Raw genomic sequence first — 16,137 nt, 5'->3', positions numbered from 1 at the left:
CCCACAGAGGTGGCCGCCGGCTGCCCTGGTTCCCCTGCTTCACCCGTGGTCTGCGTGGATGGTATCGGAGACAGAGCTCGGGAGATGGTTTGGACAGGGATGGCCCTGCCTCGGGCAGGGGTTGGATAGAGCATGGGATAGAGCCCATGGGTCACAAGGCAAAAGTAGGTTGCAAGAATATATGAAAGAGTGGGGAACAGACTTTAAAAAAGGATTAATGCTATTAAAAAGTGGATTCTCCTTTTTAAAAGAAGAAAAAACACGGGAAACCGGGGCTTTTCCCTTGCAGGCTGGCAGACCTCCAGCCTCCGAGGGGCTGCCGTGTCGCACCTGCCCACCCCAGAGGGCTGGGGCAGCGGGGGTGGAGTGAGGGGCACTGGTTTGGGACTGGCCAACAACGTTTACAACTGGGTCCTGGTACGAAAGAGGTTGAGATGACCTCTGGAGGTCTCCTCCAGCCGCGCTACTCCTATGAGTCTATGAAAGGGTCCACAAACAAAACACCAATATCATCTGCACAACCTGCCATTGCTGCTCCAGCGACAGCAGCGCTTGAGCAGAACAGCATTTATCCAACTACCAAAAGCCTTAATCCCCTGCACTATCTGAGCCAAGCCTGAGTCACCAAAGCAGCCATTTTCCTGAAAATGACTCCCTTTTCTTTCTCAGAAGTGACAGGCTGGCTTCCTTACAAGGCACTTGCCTAATTTAAGCAATCCTATCAAGATATTTGCAATACTTCTGCTGCAATGCCACCCATAGCTACATCCACCCACTCGGTAAATTGTTTTCTATGCTGGAGAACACAAAGCAATTGAATCACATCTACGCAGCTCTCTGGTTACTGAACAAGATCAACAACAAAAAATCCCACTTTGAATTCCATCCTTCCCCCTCAGATTTCACAAAGGGGAACTCAAGGGCTTCGGTGGAAGCCAGATATTTCAAATGCTTAACACTAGCCAGTAGCCTTCACATTGCACTTCCTTTCTAGCAAGATCAGAATGAGCAGCAGAGGGCATCGCTAGTCTGAGCTGGTAGTACGCTTCCTCATTTCTCTCACATTTAAGTGATCTCAGCCTCAGTCAGTGGGCATGAATCTGTAACGCAGTTTGAGAGATCTTGCACCTGAGGCCCTAATCTGCTTGTGCTCCTGTCCTCACTCCCAAGAGCTTACATGTGGTTGCAACCCAACTGGACAAGTGAGTCCAAGTTAAAAATGCATTTACGAATGGGCTCATCACTGCCACCTAGCGTGCGAGTTCCATCGTTATGGAGGATGACATAGGTAGAGGTGGTAGCCTGCCTCCCCTTTGATTTAGGTCAATGCAAGGCCTTTGCTCCAGGAAGATTAGCTCACTTTACAGCATATATTTAGATACAAGTTCACATATCAGAGGACTAGAGCACTGTAGGGCAGGACTCAGTAACTGGAAGTGGTGGTAGAGAGAGCCCCTGGCCTGCTCATGGCACATTGGGAATGCAAGTCTTGACCACACTTGAGTCTCAGCCCATCTTACTACCACTGCAGCTGCTCTAGCACAAGAATTAGTTAGAGCCCACTTTATACAAACTCAGAAATCCAGTTTAGTGTCTAGCTTTAAAGTTGACCTTGTTAGACTGAGGACACTAGCTACAGTAAGCCAGCCTTGCATTGAAGCACAGTAGGAATATTTGCTGTTTTAGTCCCATAATTGCAAGGTCATTCCTAAATACGCTTTTCTAAAGAGAGAACCAGCCTCAATCCCACAGCTAGGCAGTTTCTAGCATAACCCATGGCAGATTTCTCTACCAAAAAAGTGTGCCTGCAGAGGCTAATCTGACCTGTCCTGGATCCTCCCTTCAACCTCTCAGTTGACATCTCTAAACCAAGAGAGAACAGGCCCAACTCATACCACTCACTCTCTGGAGCTGTTACCAGTGAAGACAAGCAGGCAGAATCAAATCTAAGTTCAGCAACTTTAAAGCTACTGAAATGATACTGAGAGTCCATGCAAATATTCATCACCATATCAAATTTATTATTCCAGTGGCACTAAATACATTTGATGTTCATGATGACAATCAATCACACTGCACAAGAGCTTCCTGCCTTCTAGTTTCTGCCCAACTAGAAATTCCCTTCCACATCCCCCTCCCCTGAACAAACCCACTACAGGCCATTAACCCAAGCAAACCCTCTTAATGCACTTGTCCCGCTTGGCTTGCAAGCTGTTGGGCATTGAGTGATCCCCTCGGAGAGGTTAGAGCCAAGTGCTTCCCCTCCCCCCCACCATACCCCCTTGCTTTTTGCCAAATAACCCCTGCAGGAAAGAAAGCAGAGCTTCTTCCTTCATTGCGTCAAATAAATATGGAACCAGGCAACTCTTGTTGCATCAAGTGGAAATGTTTTAAGTTACAATGGCACCAAGTGGGACCCCAATGCATCATGTTCAACACAGAAACCTATAAGGCTGAATATCAATGAGTTTTTTTCCCCTTTGAAAGTCTCAAATTGCTATGAAACCGATTAGGTGTAATGCAAAAAGATGGTCACTGCAGTCTACCATTTGCCTGCTGCATTGGTGTTACACTAGTTTATTCAGAGTCCGACAATAGTGACTTTGATCTGATGTTGGTGGGGGGGGGTCTTTTACAATTTGTCCAGGAAGTTGTCCAGTGCTGGGATGCCTTCTTTCAGCCCTTTGCGTTTGCGGGTCTCGGCCACAACTTGGCAGGGACGGCTGGTGCTGTCGAACGGGTCCCCAGGCAGGATCTGCCAATGGTCGAACACACACTGGGGGAAAGCCTGACCACCTGTGTTGGATCTCAAGTCAGCTGTGAAACCTATGGAGGAAAAAGGATGGGTAGGTGTTTAGACAACGGCATTCAGAGTCCTGGGATGGAATAGGATGGCTAGTTTTACTCGGGCTTTTATCCCTCAAGGACACCCTGTGGAGGAACAGAGCTCCAGCAGCCCAAGCTCGCTTACCAAAAGACTCGTTGACTGGCAGGTAAGCCTTGACAACAAACATGGGAGTACCAGCCACCTGGGACTCTTCAAAGACATGGCCACGCTTCCTGTTCAGGACACCATAGATGCCACCAACTACTTGCTCTGGGCACTGGAATAGCAAGAAAAAGACATGGATTACAGAACTGCCAGTTCCTGCTTTCGTTTCTCAATACCTTTGAACTTCAGTTATGGAGGAGGCAGGCTTAAGCCAAGCAGCATCCACATACCTGGATTTCTACGAGATAGATGGGCTCCATGAGTCTTGGCTGTGCAGTAAGCACGCAGGCATAGAGGCACCTCCTGGCAGTAGGGATTATCTGCCCACCACCACGGTGGATGGCATCAGCGTGAAGGGTCACATCGTGCACATCAAAGCGAACTCCACGCATGTTCTCCTCACACAGAGCTCCCTGGAAGAACAGAGCAGAAGTATCAGTAAGCAGCTCAAAGTTATTCCTCTCTGTAGCTCCCAACCCATATGCCATCACAGGCAAGCAGGTCCTAGAGGAAGACACCTCTAGACAAGCCCAGTACTTCCAAGTTCTTTAACCGGGCTGCGCTACGCTATGGAAGCTGACAATCATCACTAATTGTTGAAAGTCACCCATGACTTGGAGAGAGAGAATCATGTTCTGGCCAGGCACTCAGCAAGCATTACTTCCAGACCAAGACAGGATAAAAGTGTATTAGTGTGGGCCTGCATACCAACATCCTCACAGATTAAAAAAAAAAAAAGAAGGCAAATTTTAGCAGGTGCTAGTTGTCATTCAATGGCACTGCAATCCAAGTAGAATCTGCACTAGCACACAGCCAACTTCTACCTTGGACTTGTGGGACAGCAACTGGCACTTGCATATATTGCTCTTACCTCTTTAGTTGCCCACTGGAAGCCAGCCACAACGCTGTCCTTGATTTCGTTCAGGTACTGCACTCCCTTGGTGATGTCGGTCAGGATGTTGGGGCCAGTGCCATCAGGACCAAAGCACCAGATTTTACGGGCTTCACTAACATCCCACTCATACTTCTCAGCTAAGTAGCGAGCACGCTGCTTCAACTCCTGGCGGGCAGCGACATCACCTTTGTCAATGTCCTCAGCCAAACCGTCTGGGAAGGGGCGGGCCTTCATGTACAGCCTGTTGTGTTTGTTGGGGGACTTGGAAAGGCACATCACGTTGGATTCCTCACTGACTGTCTCACGGTAAGACACCACAGGGTCAGATTTCTGCAGAAGAATCAGATAGACAGTGCATCTCCAGGGGTCTTAAGTCAGTAGTCTCATTGTGGCTATTATACTTTCAAGTGCTCAAGATCCAGTCAAAGGTTTGCTTGCCACTTTCACTAAAATCAAGCCTGGTAATGACCAATATTTTACTGGCTAAAGCTTTAACCGCCATCGTTTTTCTAGAGGGTCAGGTTTCACACCACCCACTTCGGAACGATGCCCAGAAATCTCCCATTTTACCAAGCCACATGAAGGCAGGGTTAAGATGTCAGTGGTGAACTAGAGCTAGTCAGGCCTGTACTCAAATCAACTTGCCCTGTAGCCAGGGTGTAGAGGAGCTGTAGTATTCTGCATACAGCTGCCATTTCCTGGATTTTGCTTGTGTGCCAAGCTATTGTGAAGAGAGCTACACAGGCAGGCAGCCCCCTATGGTTTCCATCAATCCAGAAGCTTACAGGATGAATAGATCTGCAACCACTTCATTCAATAAATTCAGTTCTTCCAGGCTTTTAGAGGAAGACAGAATGCAGAAATTTACCTTAATTGGAATGCATGCGTGGTCCTCTTCTAGATCCTTCAGGCAGATCTCCAAATGCAGCTCCCCTGCACCAGCTATGATGTGCTCGCCAGACTCCTCAATGATGCACTGAAAGCAAAAAGCAATCAATTATACAGATGGAAGAGCATCCTACTAGAATACCACCCCCAGCCTCTGCACCACCCACTTGTATTTCAGATATTGCTAGCTGAAAGATCACAGGCAGCAAACTGTCCTTTAAAACTAATCCAACTGCAAGAAGCAGCTGGCTAGTGAGGCATGTCAGCATTTTATTTGCCAAGTTAATAGCATTTAGTTTATGACCAGCAAGCTCCAAGATGCCAGTAAAGTGCCATGGGGGACCTTGGGCATGCAGCATCATGAGGAGAGGAGTCACCATAGCATATGCTAAAAGGAGTTGCACCTGGGTATAAGTCTCAGCTTTATCTCCATGAATCCTTCCACACCTCTACAGGCTACAAACAGATTGCAGCTGTGTTCAACTTCATTCTGGCAGACTTGCACTGGAAGGATGGCAGTTTCCCCTCAACACTACATGCAGATGACTCCCAACCCCTGCCGTTTCCATAATATGCTGCAAGTTTTGGCTCTCACTTCTTCTATAGCCAGTTATCATGCCTCCAGGCCCAAGGAGAGCACATTGCTCCTTTTTTAGGACAGGGAGTTGGGAGAAACACTCAGGTGGCCACTTGAGCTCTGCCTGGCAACTGGTATTTCAAGGGATGTTTCAGACACTTACTTGCACCATAGGGTCAGACTTGGCCAAACGTTTCAGCCCTTCCACTAGCTTGGGCAGGTCAGCTGGGTTCTTTGCTTCAACAGCCACACGCACCACAGGACTGACACTGAACTTCATCACTCTCATGTTGTGAGCATGTTCAAAGGTGGTGATTGTTCCAGTCTTCACCAGGAACTGGTCAACGCCGACCAGACCAACAATATTACCACAAGGCACATCCTCAATGGGTTCAACGTAGCGGCCCATCATCAGAATGGTCCTAGGTTAAAAGCAGCAGCAAGTAATGCCATGGGGAGTTTTTTGTTTTTTTTTTAAATGGGAGCTCTACTATGGAATGGGGAGATGTGGATCCAGCTTAGCAGTGATGAAGCTATAAACTAAAGTACCTGGGCTTGTCTAGACAAGTTGAGAGGTGGGCAGATGGTTGAATGTTGCATTTCATTCTATCCCAGGTACTGAAAGGCACCTCCCAATGCTAGAACTGCAGGAGTGAGCATTTCACCTTTTAGCACAGTAGTGTTATAATAGTTCTATAGTTGGTTTTGAAAAAACACAAGCCATGCACACCAGCTGTGCCCGAGTCTGGCCAGTACTGACCTTTGGATTGGCTTCAAGTACAGGTCTTCCTTCTTGCCAGGTGTATAGTTTGGTCCCATGATTCTGACTTTCAAGCCAGTAGAGACGAGACCAGAGAAGACACGCCCAAAAGCATAGAAACGGCCCTTGTCAGTGGTTGGCACCATTTTAGAGATGTACATCATCAAGGGGCCTTTGGGGTCACAGTTCTTAATACCTGGGAAAAGAGAGGCAGACATTAGTGCTAAACTGTTTGCCAAAGCAAAAGAGCACTAAAAACACTAGGATGAACAATCGGGTCCTGTATTCTGAGACATTGGCACTACACAGGCTAATCTCCACATTGTTGGTTAGCCTAACTGGCAAGGAAGAGAGGAACTGTGCATCAAGCAAGTCGCACATTAAATCAAGGCTGAGGTTATCTAGATGGTAACCACCCTGTCTGCTCAGGCTAATCCAAGCACTCAGGAGCAAGAACTACTAAACAAACTTATCTGATCCACGCTGGCAATGCTGCAGATGTAGGAATCTACAGCTTTAGTCCTCCTGTATTGCCACAACACAAGTGGCTCAAGGTTAGAGAGCAGGGGTGGCCAAGCAGTGGCACAGGTGCCACACCTGGGAGGCACATAGCAGGTTGAGGAGAGGACAGGCAGCACAGGGGCAGATACAGCAGGGAGCAAAATAGTGCAGCAGATCAGGTAAGGGAAAGGGAACGGGAGTGGCACTTGGAGGATGCCAGGCCAGTAGGCGGCACATCTGCCAGAATGGTTGGGACCCACTGTTGTAGATCTCCAACACATTTGAGCAACAAGTTGTGTAGTTCATCATACCCATGGCAGCCTCGTCATCAGGGGGTCCCTCGTATAGCAGCTCGCAGCGGTATTTCTGAGCTGTAACAGGGGATGGGAGGTGAATGGTGATCATCTGCAGCAGAGCATCTCCGGCAGGTAGCCAGCGCCTCATCACAGCCTGATGAAAAAGTTCAAAGCCCCAGTTAGTCCATGTATACTCCCCTCACCCCTATAATAGCTTCTCATGCAAGTTTAAGCAGTCCTTCCATGCTGGAGTATTGTCAGAGTCTAATAAGATTAGATGAACAGAATGTTATGACCAAGCTAACTGCCAGGCCCTGTTTGAGGACTCAGATCAGTTCTTACCTTCAGCAGGGGTTTGCCCTCCTTGTCCTTATCCTCACTATCCAGCTTGATGTCTAGTTTCTCAATCAATTTAGCTGTCTCCTCCTTCTTGAAGTTCATGATTGCATCGAAAACCTAAAGCAAGAGAGTTTAAAGTTAGGAAGGAATGCATCAAGTAACCCAGTCTACAGACAAAGCAGCTCAAGGCCGCTTTCAGGAAAGGCAGGAAGTGGCAACTGAACTGCATTCATACCAGCACTGGTATCCATCAGTTACAAGGGAATTTAAAAATCAGACAGATCCACTTCTGGGAAGGAAGAACTCGCAGCTTCTGCTGCTGCACAGAGCAGCTAAGCTTGTGTCAGATATGCAATTTCTTCAAACTAACAAGTCAGGTCAAAGTGAAGAAATTTTTCATCATCATGCACACACCTGCCGTCTCTGGAGAACAGAGGTACAGTGCACCCCCACTGCTATGGAAGGCTGGGCCCAAAGGTAGGTACCTTGAAGATGGGGTCTAGGATCAGCTGGCAGAAAGTTCTGGGCAGTTTCTTTCCATCAGGGCTGGTGGCAGATTTGCTGAACTTGCCAGAAGCAGGATCAAAATATCTAGGAAAAAGAGAAAGGTCAAACCAAAAGGTTAGCGTGGTGCACATTTGCCTACCAGCATTGCAGAGTCTGCTTGTCTCAGGATTAAAGTTCACCAAGACAAGGTCCTGCTCAGAGAAAGATGCCCAGTCTTCTAATATGGAGGATGCATTTCTATAAAATCGGTCACTTGCTTGCAGGAGAGTCTGACAGATCTGACTATACCCACCATATCCAACCTCTAACATGGGTATGCTTGGAAGCCATTCACAGCACCAAGAGCCCACATGAGAATGTCCTACACCACCCTGTCACCATCAACAGTAGCACCCAAAGGCATGAAATTTAATACTTCATTATTCCCAGCCCACAGGTTCAAGCCTCGCTCCTCTGAAGAACAGAGGAGGCTGGTGTGCATTATGGAGTCAGCGTCCCAAAGAAAAAAGTTTCAAGCTGTAGTCATATTTCTCTTGCTTAAATAGTTCAAGATTGAAGAGAAGTAAGCTTGAATCACCTCAAAAGCACTACCAAGACCAGGACCCAAGGTCACTCACCTGTCTCCCCACAGCTTCTTCATCATATCCTCTACTTTCTTGGCACGGTCAGCAGGATTCAATTGAGCATCACCCTTTGCAGCAAACTTGGCAACATACATCTCAGCAAACTGTTTCAAGGTGAAAGCCCACCCATGCAGGCCAGAACCAAAGCCAACAGTACCTAGCACTGGATCAATCTGGAAGACAAGGTCAGAAAACATTGAGGAACTGACAGAATTTGAACACAAGTCATGCATATGCCAAGGGTGTCTCAACTATGAGAAATCTGATGTTAAACCTCAACTGCTACAGCATGGCAAGCAAGGAGACTTCATCTGTCTGGACATAAGACTTCTGTAAGTGTAGTTTTTCAGAGCTAGAGGACATGTCAGCCCCTGCAGTTTTGGATTCCAAGCAACTCAATTTCAGTTGTAAAAGAAAAACCCAAGATCAAACCTCAGGGACATTAATTATACAGACTTGCCAAATACGAGTGCAGAGACAGACTTTGCTACCTGAAAAGCTAGCAGGTACCAGGTCTGATGACCTGCCATCAAGTGGGATTTGAGGCCCAGATTAGGAAGTGGTTCTGGCAGCCCAGAAGACCAGCTCCTACATGAATGGCTGCTGGTTTTCCAATTCATGGAAATGATTCTTGCTGTACTAAAACCATGTTATTGATCTCAAGTCACTCTTCAAGGTCTGTTCTAGATGCCTGAACTGTAAATAAAATTTTCCTACAGGAATAGAAAGGGATCAGAAATACAGTATTTAAATCAAACTGACACATTTGCTTCAGAAGCATGTTAAGCCAATTCATCCATCTCTGCAGGCCACGTGTGGTGTAGGACCAGTCCACAGGCTGGATCAGGGCCATGGACCCCCTTTCCCTACGTCTGTCCCCACACACACCTAATCTGACCATCACTCCAGTCAGTCTGGAACCTGCACTGTGCACAGCATGGATCTGACATGGATGCCACAGGCAGTAGTCTGGCTGGAGTGGCTGCCACACTGCGCAAAGTTGCCACCCTGGCAGCTTTGGAACTGGGCAACACACAGACCAGACTGGCTGGAGTGGGCATACGTGGTACCCGCTCTAGGACAAGTTAAAAACAGCCAACATGGAGATGTTGTAGCAATGTCTACTTTAAACTGAAGTTCTCCATGTTAAAAGACTTCCGAACAGATACCGCTCCTCCCTTCCAAGAGGAGGAAGCACTGCTAATTGGCTCTTATTAAGACCCGAGGGTAACTTTTGGATAGAGCTCATTCCAAATATAGGCCTCAAGGCTGGCTCCTTACCATGATGTTTCCCATGGGGCCACTTTCTCCTTCTCCGTACGTGGAGATGATGACGTTGACGTTCTCCACAATACGCTGGAATGTCTGGTACAGTTCCTCTGGGTCCAACTGCAGCTCCAGCAAAGCTCGGTCCATCTTGTTCATCATCAGGACAGGCTTGATCCTCTCAGCAATGGCCTGACGCAGTACAGTCTCTGTTTGTACGCACACACCTGGGAGAGAGGACGACTCTAGGTGACTCCTGCTGCAGGGCTAACATGCAAGCCACTATACGATCACCAAGACTGGTAGTGTTAAGTCTTACCAGAGACACAGTCTACTACAACCAGAGCACCATCGGTGACACGGAGAGCGGCAGTAACCTCCGAAGAGAAGTCCACATGCCCAGGAGAGTCAATCAAGTTAATCAGGAAACCAGAACCATCTTTGCTCTGCTTGATGAAGGCCAAGTCATTCTCAGACAGCTCATAAAAGAGGGAGATCGCTCTGAAAAAAATAAATAAGTAAATAAAAATAAAGAGGGCAGCAAGATTAGAAAGATCATCTTTACATGAGCTATCTATTCTCAGTCTAGGAGAGGGTAATGCCAGTAGAAGCACCTACTTATCTTCCCAGGGGCAGAAAAAGGTGCTCAGAGTTTTAATAGACATTGTTGCTGGCAGAGACTTTCAGCTGCCTCAGCTGGATACGCTCAAAAATGAGCAACTGACTATCAAAAGAGCTGCATTAATCCACTATTTCTGGCGATTCCAATTAACACTGTCATAAGACTGCAACTCATATTTACATGGGAAGTATTTCATTTATTGTTGGCAACACTTAAGTTTCATCATGGACAAAGTCAGTATTTGTATCTTAACAGCTGTAAAAGTACACTCCCAGTACTCTGAATGACAAGGAAATAAACCTCTGAAGCTACAGAACAGTTTGGCTTTGTAGTTTCTTCTTCCAATCTCACATCAGAAACAAGACTAGAACTCCGAGGTCCCTGGGTTTTGGTCCTGAAGTGAAACCATCGCAGATATGCATCCAAACATCAGGATGCTCGAAGGAAAGCAACTTACGTGGATTTGATAGTGATGCACCTTTCCTGCTCATCTTTTCTCGTGTCAGTGAAGCGGGTCTCACCAGCACGGGCGGAGGCAATGATACCAGCTTTGCATACCAGAGAGTCAGTCAAGGTGGATTTGCCGTGATCTACGTGGGCGATCACAGACATGTTTCTGATGTTGGCCTTTTTGTCCATGATGGCCCGGATCTGGTCTACTGTGAAGTTCACCTAAGAAAACACAGCACACGATAACAGATTTAGTTTTTCCAGTAACTCCAACCAGCCCTGCCAATACGTAGCAGGGCCAAGCCGAGTCCTGCTGACATCCATTCCAGCTGCATAGCAGACATTACTACAGCAGAAAGCCTACAACAATAGAAACCTCGCTCTCTCTCAGCACCTTAACAGGGCTTCCACAAGAATGCTCCCAAGGGTGTTTTAAATATCTAAATGGAGGGGAGCTAGTTGTTTTCCTTCAAGAAAAGCCTACATGCAAGCACAGCAGCTTCTTACGGCCATGAAACGACCCCGTCATTTCACCCCATCCCCGTTAGACACCCTCCATCCCCACCGAGGGGCCAAGTGCTCCCCCAGGACACCTGCCATGTCAGCTCCCTCGGATTTTCCCCACAGAGGCAACCAAGTTGTGCCGCTACTGCAGAGTTACATAAGACTGCCGCCTCACTGCAGGAAAAATAGACATCCCCCTCCCCCACGCTGCAGTACCTCCTCTGACCAGAGAGGAGGGCGGCTAAGACACATCCTGGCCTCCCCCCACCCTGCCACATCATTCCTCCAGCAGAAAGAAAAGTCCCAAGCGCCTGGATCAGGGGATGGGGGGCAACTCCCCAGCCCCGCAGCCAGCGCCCAGGTGGGGAGGGGCGGCAGCAGCAGACCCCTGCGCCTGGAAGAGGGGAGTCAAAGCCATGAAGCCGTTCCATGCAGCCAGGCCAGGAGCGCCCCGACCTTCCCCAGCGCCCTGCTCAGGGGGCGCAGGTGTACACCGCGGTGGGCAGAGAGGCCTTTACCCCCCACACACACACCTACCCCCCCCACACCCTACACCTGCCCCCCCACACACCCTACACCTGCCCCCTCGCCCCCTCTTCCGGCCCCCCCATACCCTACACCTGCCCCTCCACTCCCCTACACCTGACCCTCCCCCCGCCCTGCCCGCAGGCCGCTCCCCCCGCCGCTGCGAGCCCGGGCGCGGCCATATCCCCCGGGCCGGGCGGCTCAGAGCCCTCCGGCTCCCCCCAGCCCCCGCGGGGGCGCGGACGCCTCACCATGGCGGCGGATGGCGGCGGATTCCCCGAGGTCGAAGGAAAGGAGGGGACCGGTAATGGCGGCAGCTGCGGCCCTGTCTCGCTGGTGGGGACAGAGCGGGCGGAAGAGGACGCTGACGTCAACCGCGCGCCTCTTATAGGCCGGAGCCGGCCCGGGGGGCGGGGAAAGTGGGCAGCCGGGAGGGCGGAGAGCGCATGCGTGAGAGGGCGCTCTTGCCTCTGCCTCGGGGGAGCTCTATGATCCGGAAGGGTTGGTCCCGGCACGGTGGGACCATGCGGTCGCTCCAGGCGGAGCGCTGTAGCTGGCGGCCCGGGGCAGCCCGGCTTCAAGCCTGAGCTTGCAGCTGGTAGGCGAGTAAGGAAAGTAGGAGAAACCCTGAGTCTGCGCTGAGTAGTTTATAAGTCCTGCCGGCGGCAGCCTGGTTCTCTGTTGGAAACCGGTGTGATCCTGAACAGACACGACTCGAGCATCTGACTGCATCTTCCTTGCCAGCATCCGGGGGGGGGGGGAAGATGTGTTAGTAAAGTCTCTGCGCTGCACAGAAAGCCGAGAGACCTAAATCTTGGCAGACAAGGTTCTGTGGGTCGATGCGATGTCTTATTAGACCAGCTAAATAGCTGGAAAAAGTGTTCTTTGCAAGCTTTTGGGCACAAACGCCCTTCTTGAGGCAGAGTTGCATAGTTAAAGAAGTGATAAGAAAACTCGGAGGGCAAACCAGCCCCACACTTCAGGGGGGCCCCCAAATTTTGCAACCAACTTTTTTTTTGGGGGGGGGGGGGGTGAAGTTTTTGCAAGGAAGTGGCTTTATTTGCATTTTAACACTTGACTATTTATCTAATTCTCCCAAATAGTGTTAAAAAAATCCATGATACAACTGTGGTGCATTAACACTTACCCGAATACCTCTAAGGGGCCCTAAATTGCTCTCTTGCCCATGGCCCCAACAACCTGAAGGCCACCACTGCTCTCCCTGTGCCTGAAGGAAGGGCACCTGTGCCTGAAAGCTTGCAAAGAAGGGTTTTCCCAACTATTCCATGAATCTAATAAAAGATACCACATTTACCCAAAGAACCTTGTCTGTCTACGTCCTTAGATAAACAGGGCTACAGCCAACGCCCCCGAGTCCTGAATCTTGGCGTTCCCTGGACAACCTTCAACTGGGAGGGGACAAGTGATGACCTTGTTTTAATGTGATTAAAAACAAATTCCTTCTTTGCAAAGTGCTGTTTATTGCCCTAGGATGTGCTTAGCCAGTGGGATTTGACCTTAGGATTTTGCTGCCCTACAGGTGAATCACTTTTAAAGCACCCTGTAGGTGTAATGAGTTGTAAGCAAGGTCAGCGGCTTCCCTCGCTATGGGCAGTGTAGCACTGATTTTGCTAGAAAAAGAACTGGGCCTTAAGGAATGTTTTCTCAGTGTCTAAAAACAAGCTAAGATTAAGCTGTGTACTTGGATTATTTCTGATGTGGTAGCTAAATAAAATGCATATGGTCAATAAAATAACTACAAAGAACAAACAAGTGGACCTATTTGCTTTTAAAGCTACAGGTAACACCCCCTGCCCCTTTCCTAGGCTTCTTCTCTCTTTTTTTCTCTATTTCTAAATTGTTCTCTTTGAGTTTGGATACAGGTTATTTTACTGGGTTACAACACTTTAAGTACAAGGAAAGTCATGAGCTCTGAATAAATTTTCAGACTGCAGTGTAATCTCAGGTGAGTCATCCCAGTTCTGGACTCTCAACTGTATAAACTAGTTCTCCCTTTGACCTTGATCCTGCCATTGAGCTCTGTAGGGATGGCCTCTGGCACCCATGCACAGCCCCAGAAGAGCTACCGAGTCCTATATGAGCAGTGGGTTACACTTGCATTTTGCTTATTGCAGAATTGGGGCTTGGGCCTTTCAGCCGCTCTAGTTTTACTGTTAGAAGCTCAATACAAACAGTGTGTTAACAAGAAAAAAAAGGAAGCACATACCATTTTAGAAGCACTAAACCATGAACGTGGTTTGCTGGAAAACGGAGCATGGTTCTAAAATTCCTCTTGCCAGCAAGCATATGGGAGCCCTCGCTGTGAAGCCAATGTGAATGGCAACAGGCATGAAGGTCACAAAACCAAGCCCTGGCTTAGACTGTTCCTTCTCTGTAAATCAAAGGACCCCCCCTAATAGATATGTTTAAAGGTGCCAACAAAACAGTGAAATGTCTATTACTGCAGGTTGCTTCAACTTTGCAGGTTGAACATGATGCTCCCTGATGCCGTAGCACCACCTCCAGCTGCTGCCAGATGTTCACTGTTAAACAGAAGCTGGAATAATTCACTGATCTATTATTTTTTTCTGCTGATATACACATTTGGCAGGGGGAGGAAGCAGAAAGAGCCTCTAGATTTTTTCCTCCCAAGTTCATGTCTTGGCCGGTGCATTGTTGTCTCCGTGACGTCTACGTTTCTAACCAATAATAAACTACCCGGGGAGGAGGAGGAAGTGCCTTGGCTGGGGTGGATAATGACAAGGGGAAGGGAAAGGGAATTGCAAACGTCACAGGGAGGCCTGCCTGCGCATGAGCTAGCAGGGGTGGAGAGGGCAGCAGCTACACCTGTAGGAAGGGAGGTTTTGCTACAAGTCCAGAGCTCCCAGAGGTGCAGCGTTTGGCTGGGTGATGCCTTCACTTGCCTGCCAAGAGGGGGGGAGAGTGGAGTGGCTCCGCTGTGCTGCATAAATCATGCTCTAAGGAGAATTATTTTTAGAGCCTGCACTAAAGCTGGGTCCTGGCTCTTGCTCAGTCAGGCTCATCTGTTCTCCCTGCTTCATCTTCCCTCAGCTTGTGGGGGACAGCTTCACAGGCAGAGCAAGGAGGAGATTATAAAATGTCTCCTTGAAATGCCTGCTGCTAAAAACCTCCTCAATCACAGGCGGGAATTGCCTTGAAATGACCCTGGAGGGCCATAGCTGTCTAGCTGGATAGGGCTGGGAATGTGGAAGAGAAGCAGTGATCAAATTAAGCAAAGCATCCAGTAATCTCCCTCACCCTGGCTTTCCCTAGCTCTCTGGGTGGGGTGTTCAGGCTTTGTTTCCAGGTGCTGACTAGTCCAATCTCTACTGCCATGAATCGGAGGCTTGTGGAGATAACTGAATAGCATTGCATTCAAGCTAGTTCTGCTTTTGGGTCCTTTTAGTAGAGCAACACCTAGCAGGATCTGCATACTGCAGCCTGCTAGTGCCCCCCTGAATGAGGAAACCTGTCCAAAAGAACCATTATGCAGTTAGCTATGGGGCAATGACATCTCCAGGGTCTTTGGACGCCCCAGAAGCATAGGCTAGTAACGAAGGACAGGGAGGAGGTAGTTAGTTGAGTGGAAGAACTGAGAGGAGAGGAGCAAAGCATGACTCAAAGTCTTCTGGAGTCTGGACCATCAAGATCCCAAGGACAGTAGGAGGGGGGTTCTGTGAAGTCAGGGGACAATACGCTGTCATTTATAATGTGTCTGTTGGGCTGCTTCTGCTCGACATGCCTAGGGAGTTGTGCCAGCCAGCAGGAGCAAAATGTGCCCCAGGAAGCTAGCTCAGAAGGGATTCCAGCTGCTGACAAAATATCTAATTTTGTTACATGTGCCGTCTGCCAGCTGTTGTGTGGTGGCAGCAGTCTTCTGTCAGCAGGGAGGCAGGGTTCTGCCTCCATGAGAAGGAAGATGCACCAGAGTTCAGCCAGCAAAACTCCATGGTATAAGTCAGGCCTTCACTGAGTGCCCAGGTTGGCTAAAAGGAAACTCAAAGATCACAGGACCAAAGCAGGCCCCTTTGAAGATGCACCGTAACCCAGCATGAAGCCCAGTTGAATCAGGTGAACTCCAAAGGAATCGCTCCTTTCCAGGCAAAGGATTTTCTACTCATTCAGGTCAGATCAGAAGATGTGCCATGCGTGCCATTCTGCAATTATTTCCTCAACGCCTTGTTTTCTCTTGAAACACCTTTGGGTAAAAATCAAAGCATGACTCATTAAACACATTGACTACTGCAGGGGTGGCCGGCCTGTGGCATGCATATCACACGTGCCAAGGACAGCCAGTGTGTTTGGCACGCAAATCCCAGGCATTGATTGAAAGGGGATGCCAGCAATGGGAGTTGGTGCTGGCTCCAGAGC

The 16,137-nt window shown here is 48.9% G+C and overlaps 1 protein-coding gene and 1 non-coding gene across 2 annotated transcripts; both read right to left on the bottom strand.

The window, feature by feature from the left end:
* Positions 1–2,000: 2,000 nt before the first annotated feature.
* Positions 2,001–12,108, bottom strand: EEF2 (eukaryotic translation elongation factor 2). Its single transcript, XM_019485391.2, has 15 exons — positions 11,997–12,108; positions 10,724–10,938; positions 9,964–10,145; positions 9,660–9,871; positions 8,373–8,551; positions 7,734–7,839; positions 7,252–7,365; positions 6,925–7,063; positions 6,113–6,308; positions 5,516–5,774; positions 4,756–4,863; positions 3,864–4,217; positions 3,223–3,405; positions 2,972–3,104; positions 2,001–2,826 (listed from the first exon to the last, which is right to left on the bottom strand). The coding sequence occupies exons 1-15, from the start codon at positions 11,997–11,999 to the stop codon at positions 2,633–2,635; spliced, it is 2,577 nt and encodes an 858-aa protein (XP_019340936.1). The 5' UTR covers positions 12,000–12,108; the 3' UTR covers positions 2,001–2,632.
* On the bottom strand, positions 7,590–7,657 carry LOC132246664 (small nucleolar RNA SNORD37). Its single transcript, XR_009458076.1, has one exon. It is a non-coding gene; the product is annotated as a small nucleolar RNA SNORD37 (small nucleolar RNA).
* Positions 12,109–16,137: the final 4,029 nt, after the last annotated feature.

Source organism: Alligator mississippiensis, chromosome 16 (assembly GCF_030867095.1).
Source record: "Alligator mississippiensis isolate rAllMis1 chromosome 16, rAllMis1, whole genome shotgun sequence".
NCBI lineage: Eukaryota > Metazoa > Chordata > Crocodylia > Alligatoridae > Alligator > Alligator mississippiensis.
Note: the sequence above shows the minus strand (reverse complement) of the source record. Positions and strands in the feature narration are given on the sequence as shown.

Excerpts from the sequence above, each read along its gene's own strand:
- EEF2 (XM_019485391.2), bottom strand. Across the intron at positions 7,366-7,733 it reads TCCTAGACCCCATCTTCAAG|GTTTTCGATGCAATCATGAA; the intron begins GTACCTACCTTT and ends CTCTTGCTTTAG. Across the intron at positions 6,309-6,924 it reads TGATGACGAGGCTGCCATGG|GTATTAAGAACTGTGACCCC; the intron begins GTATGATGAACT and ends CTCTTTTCCCAG.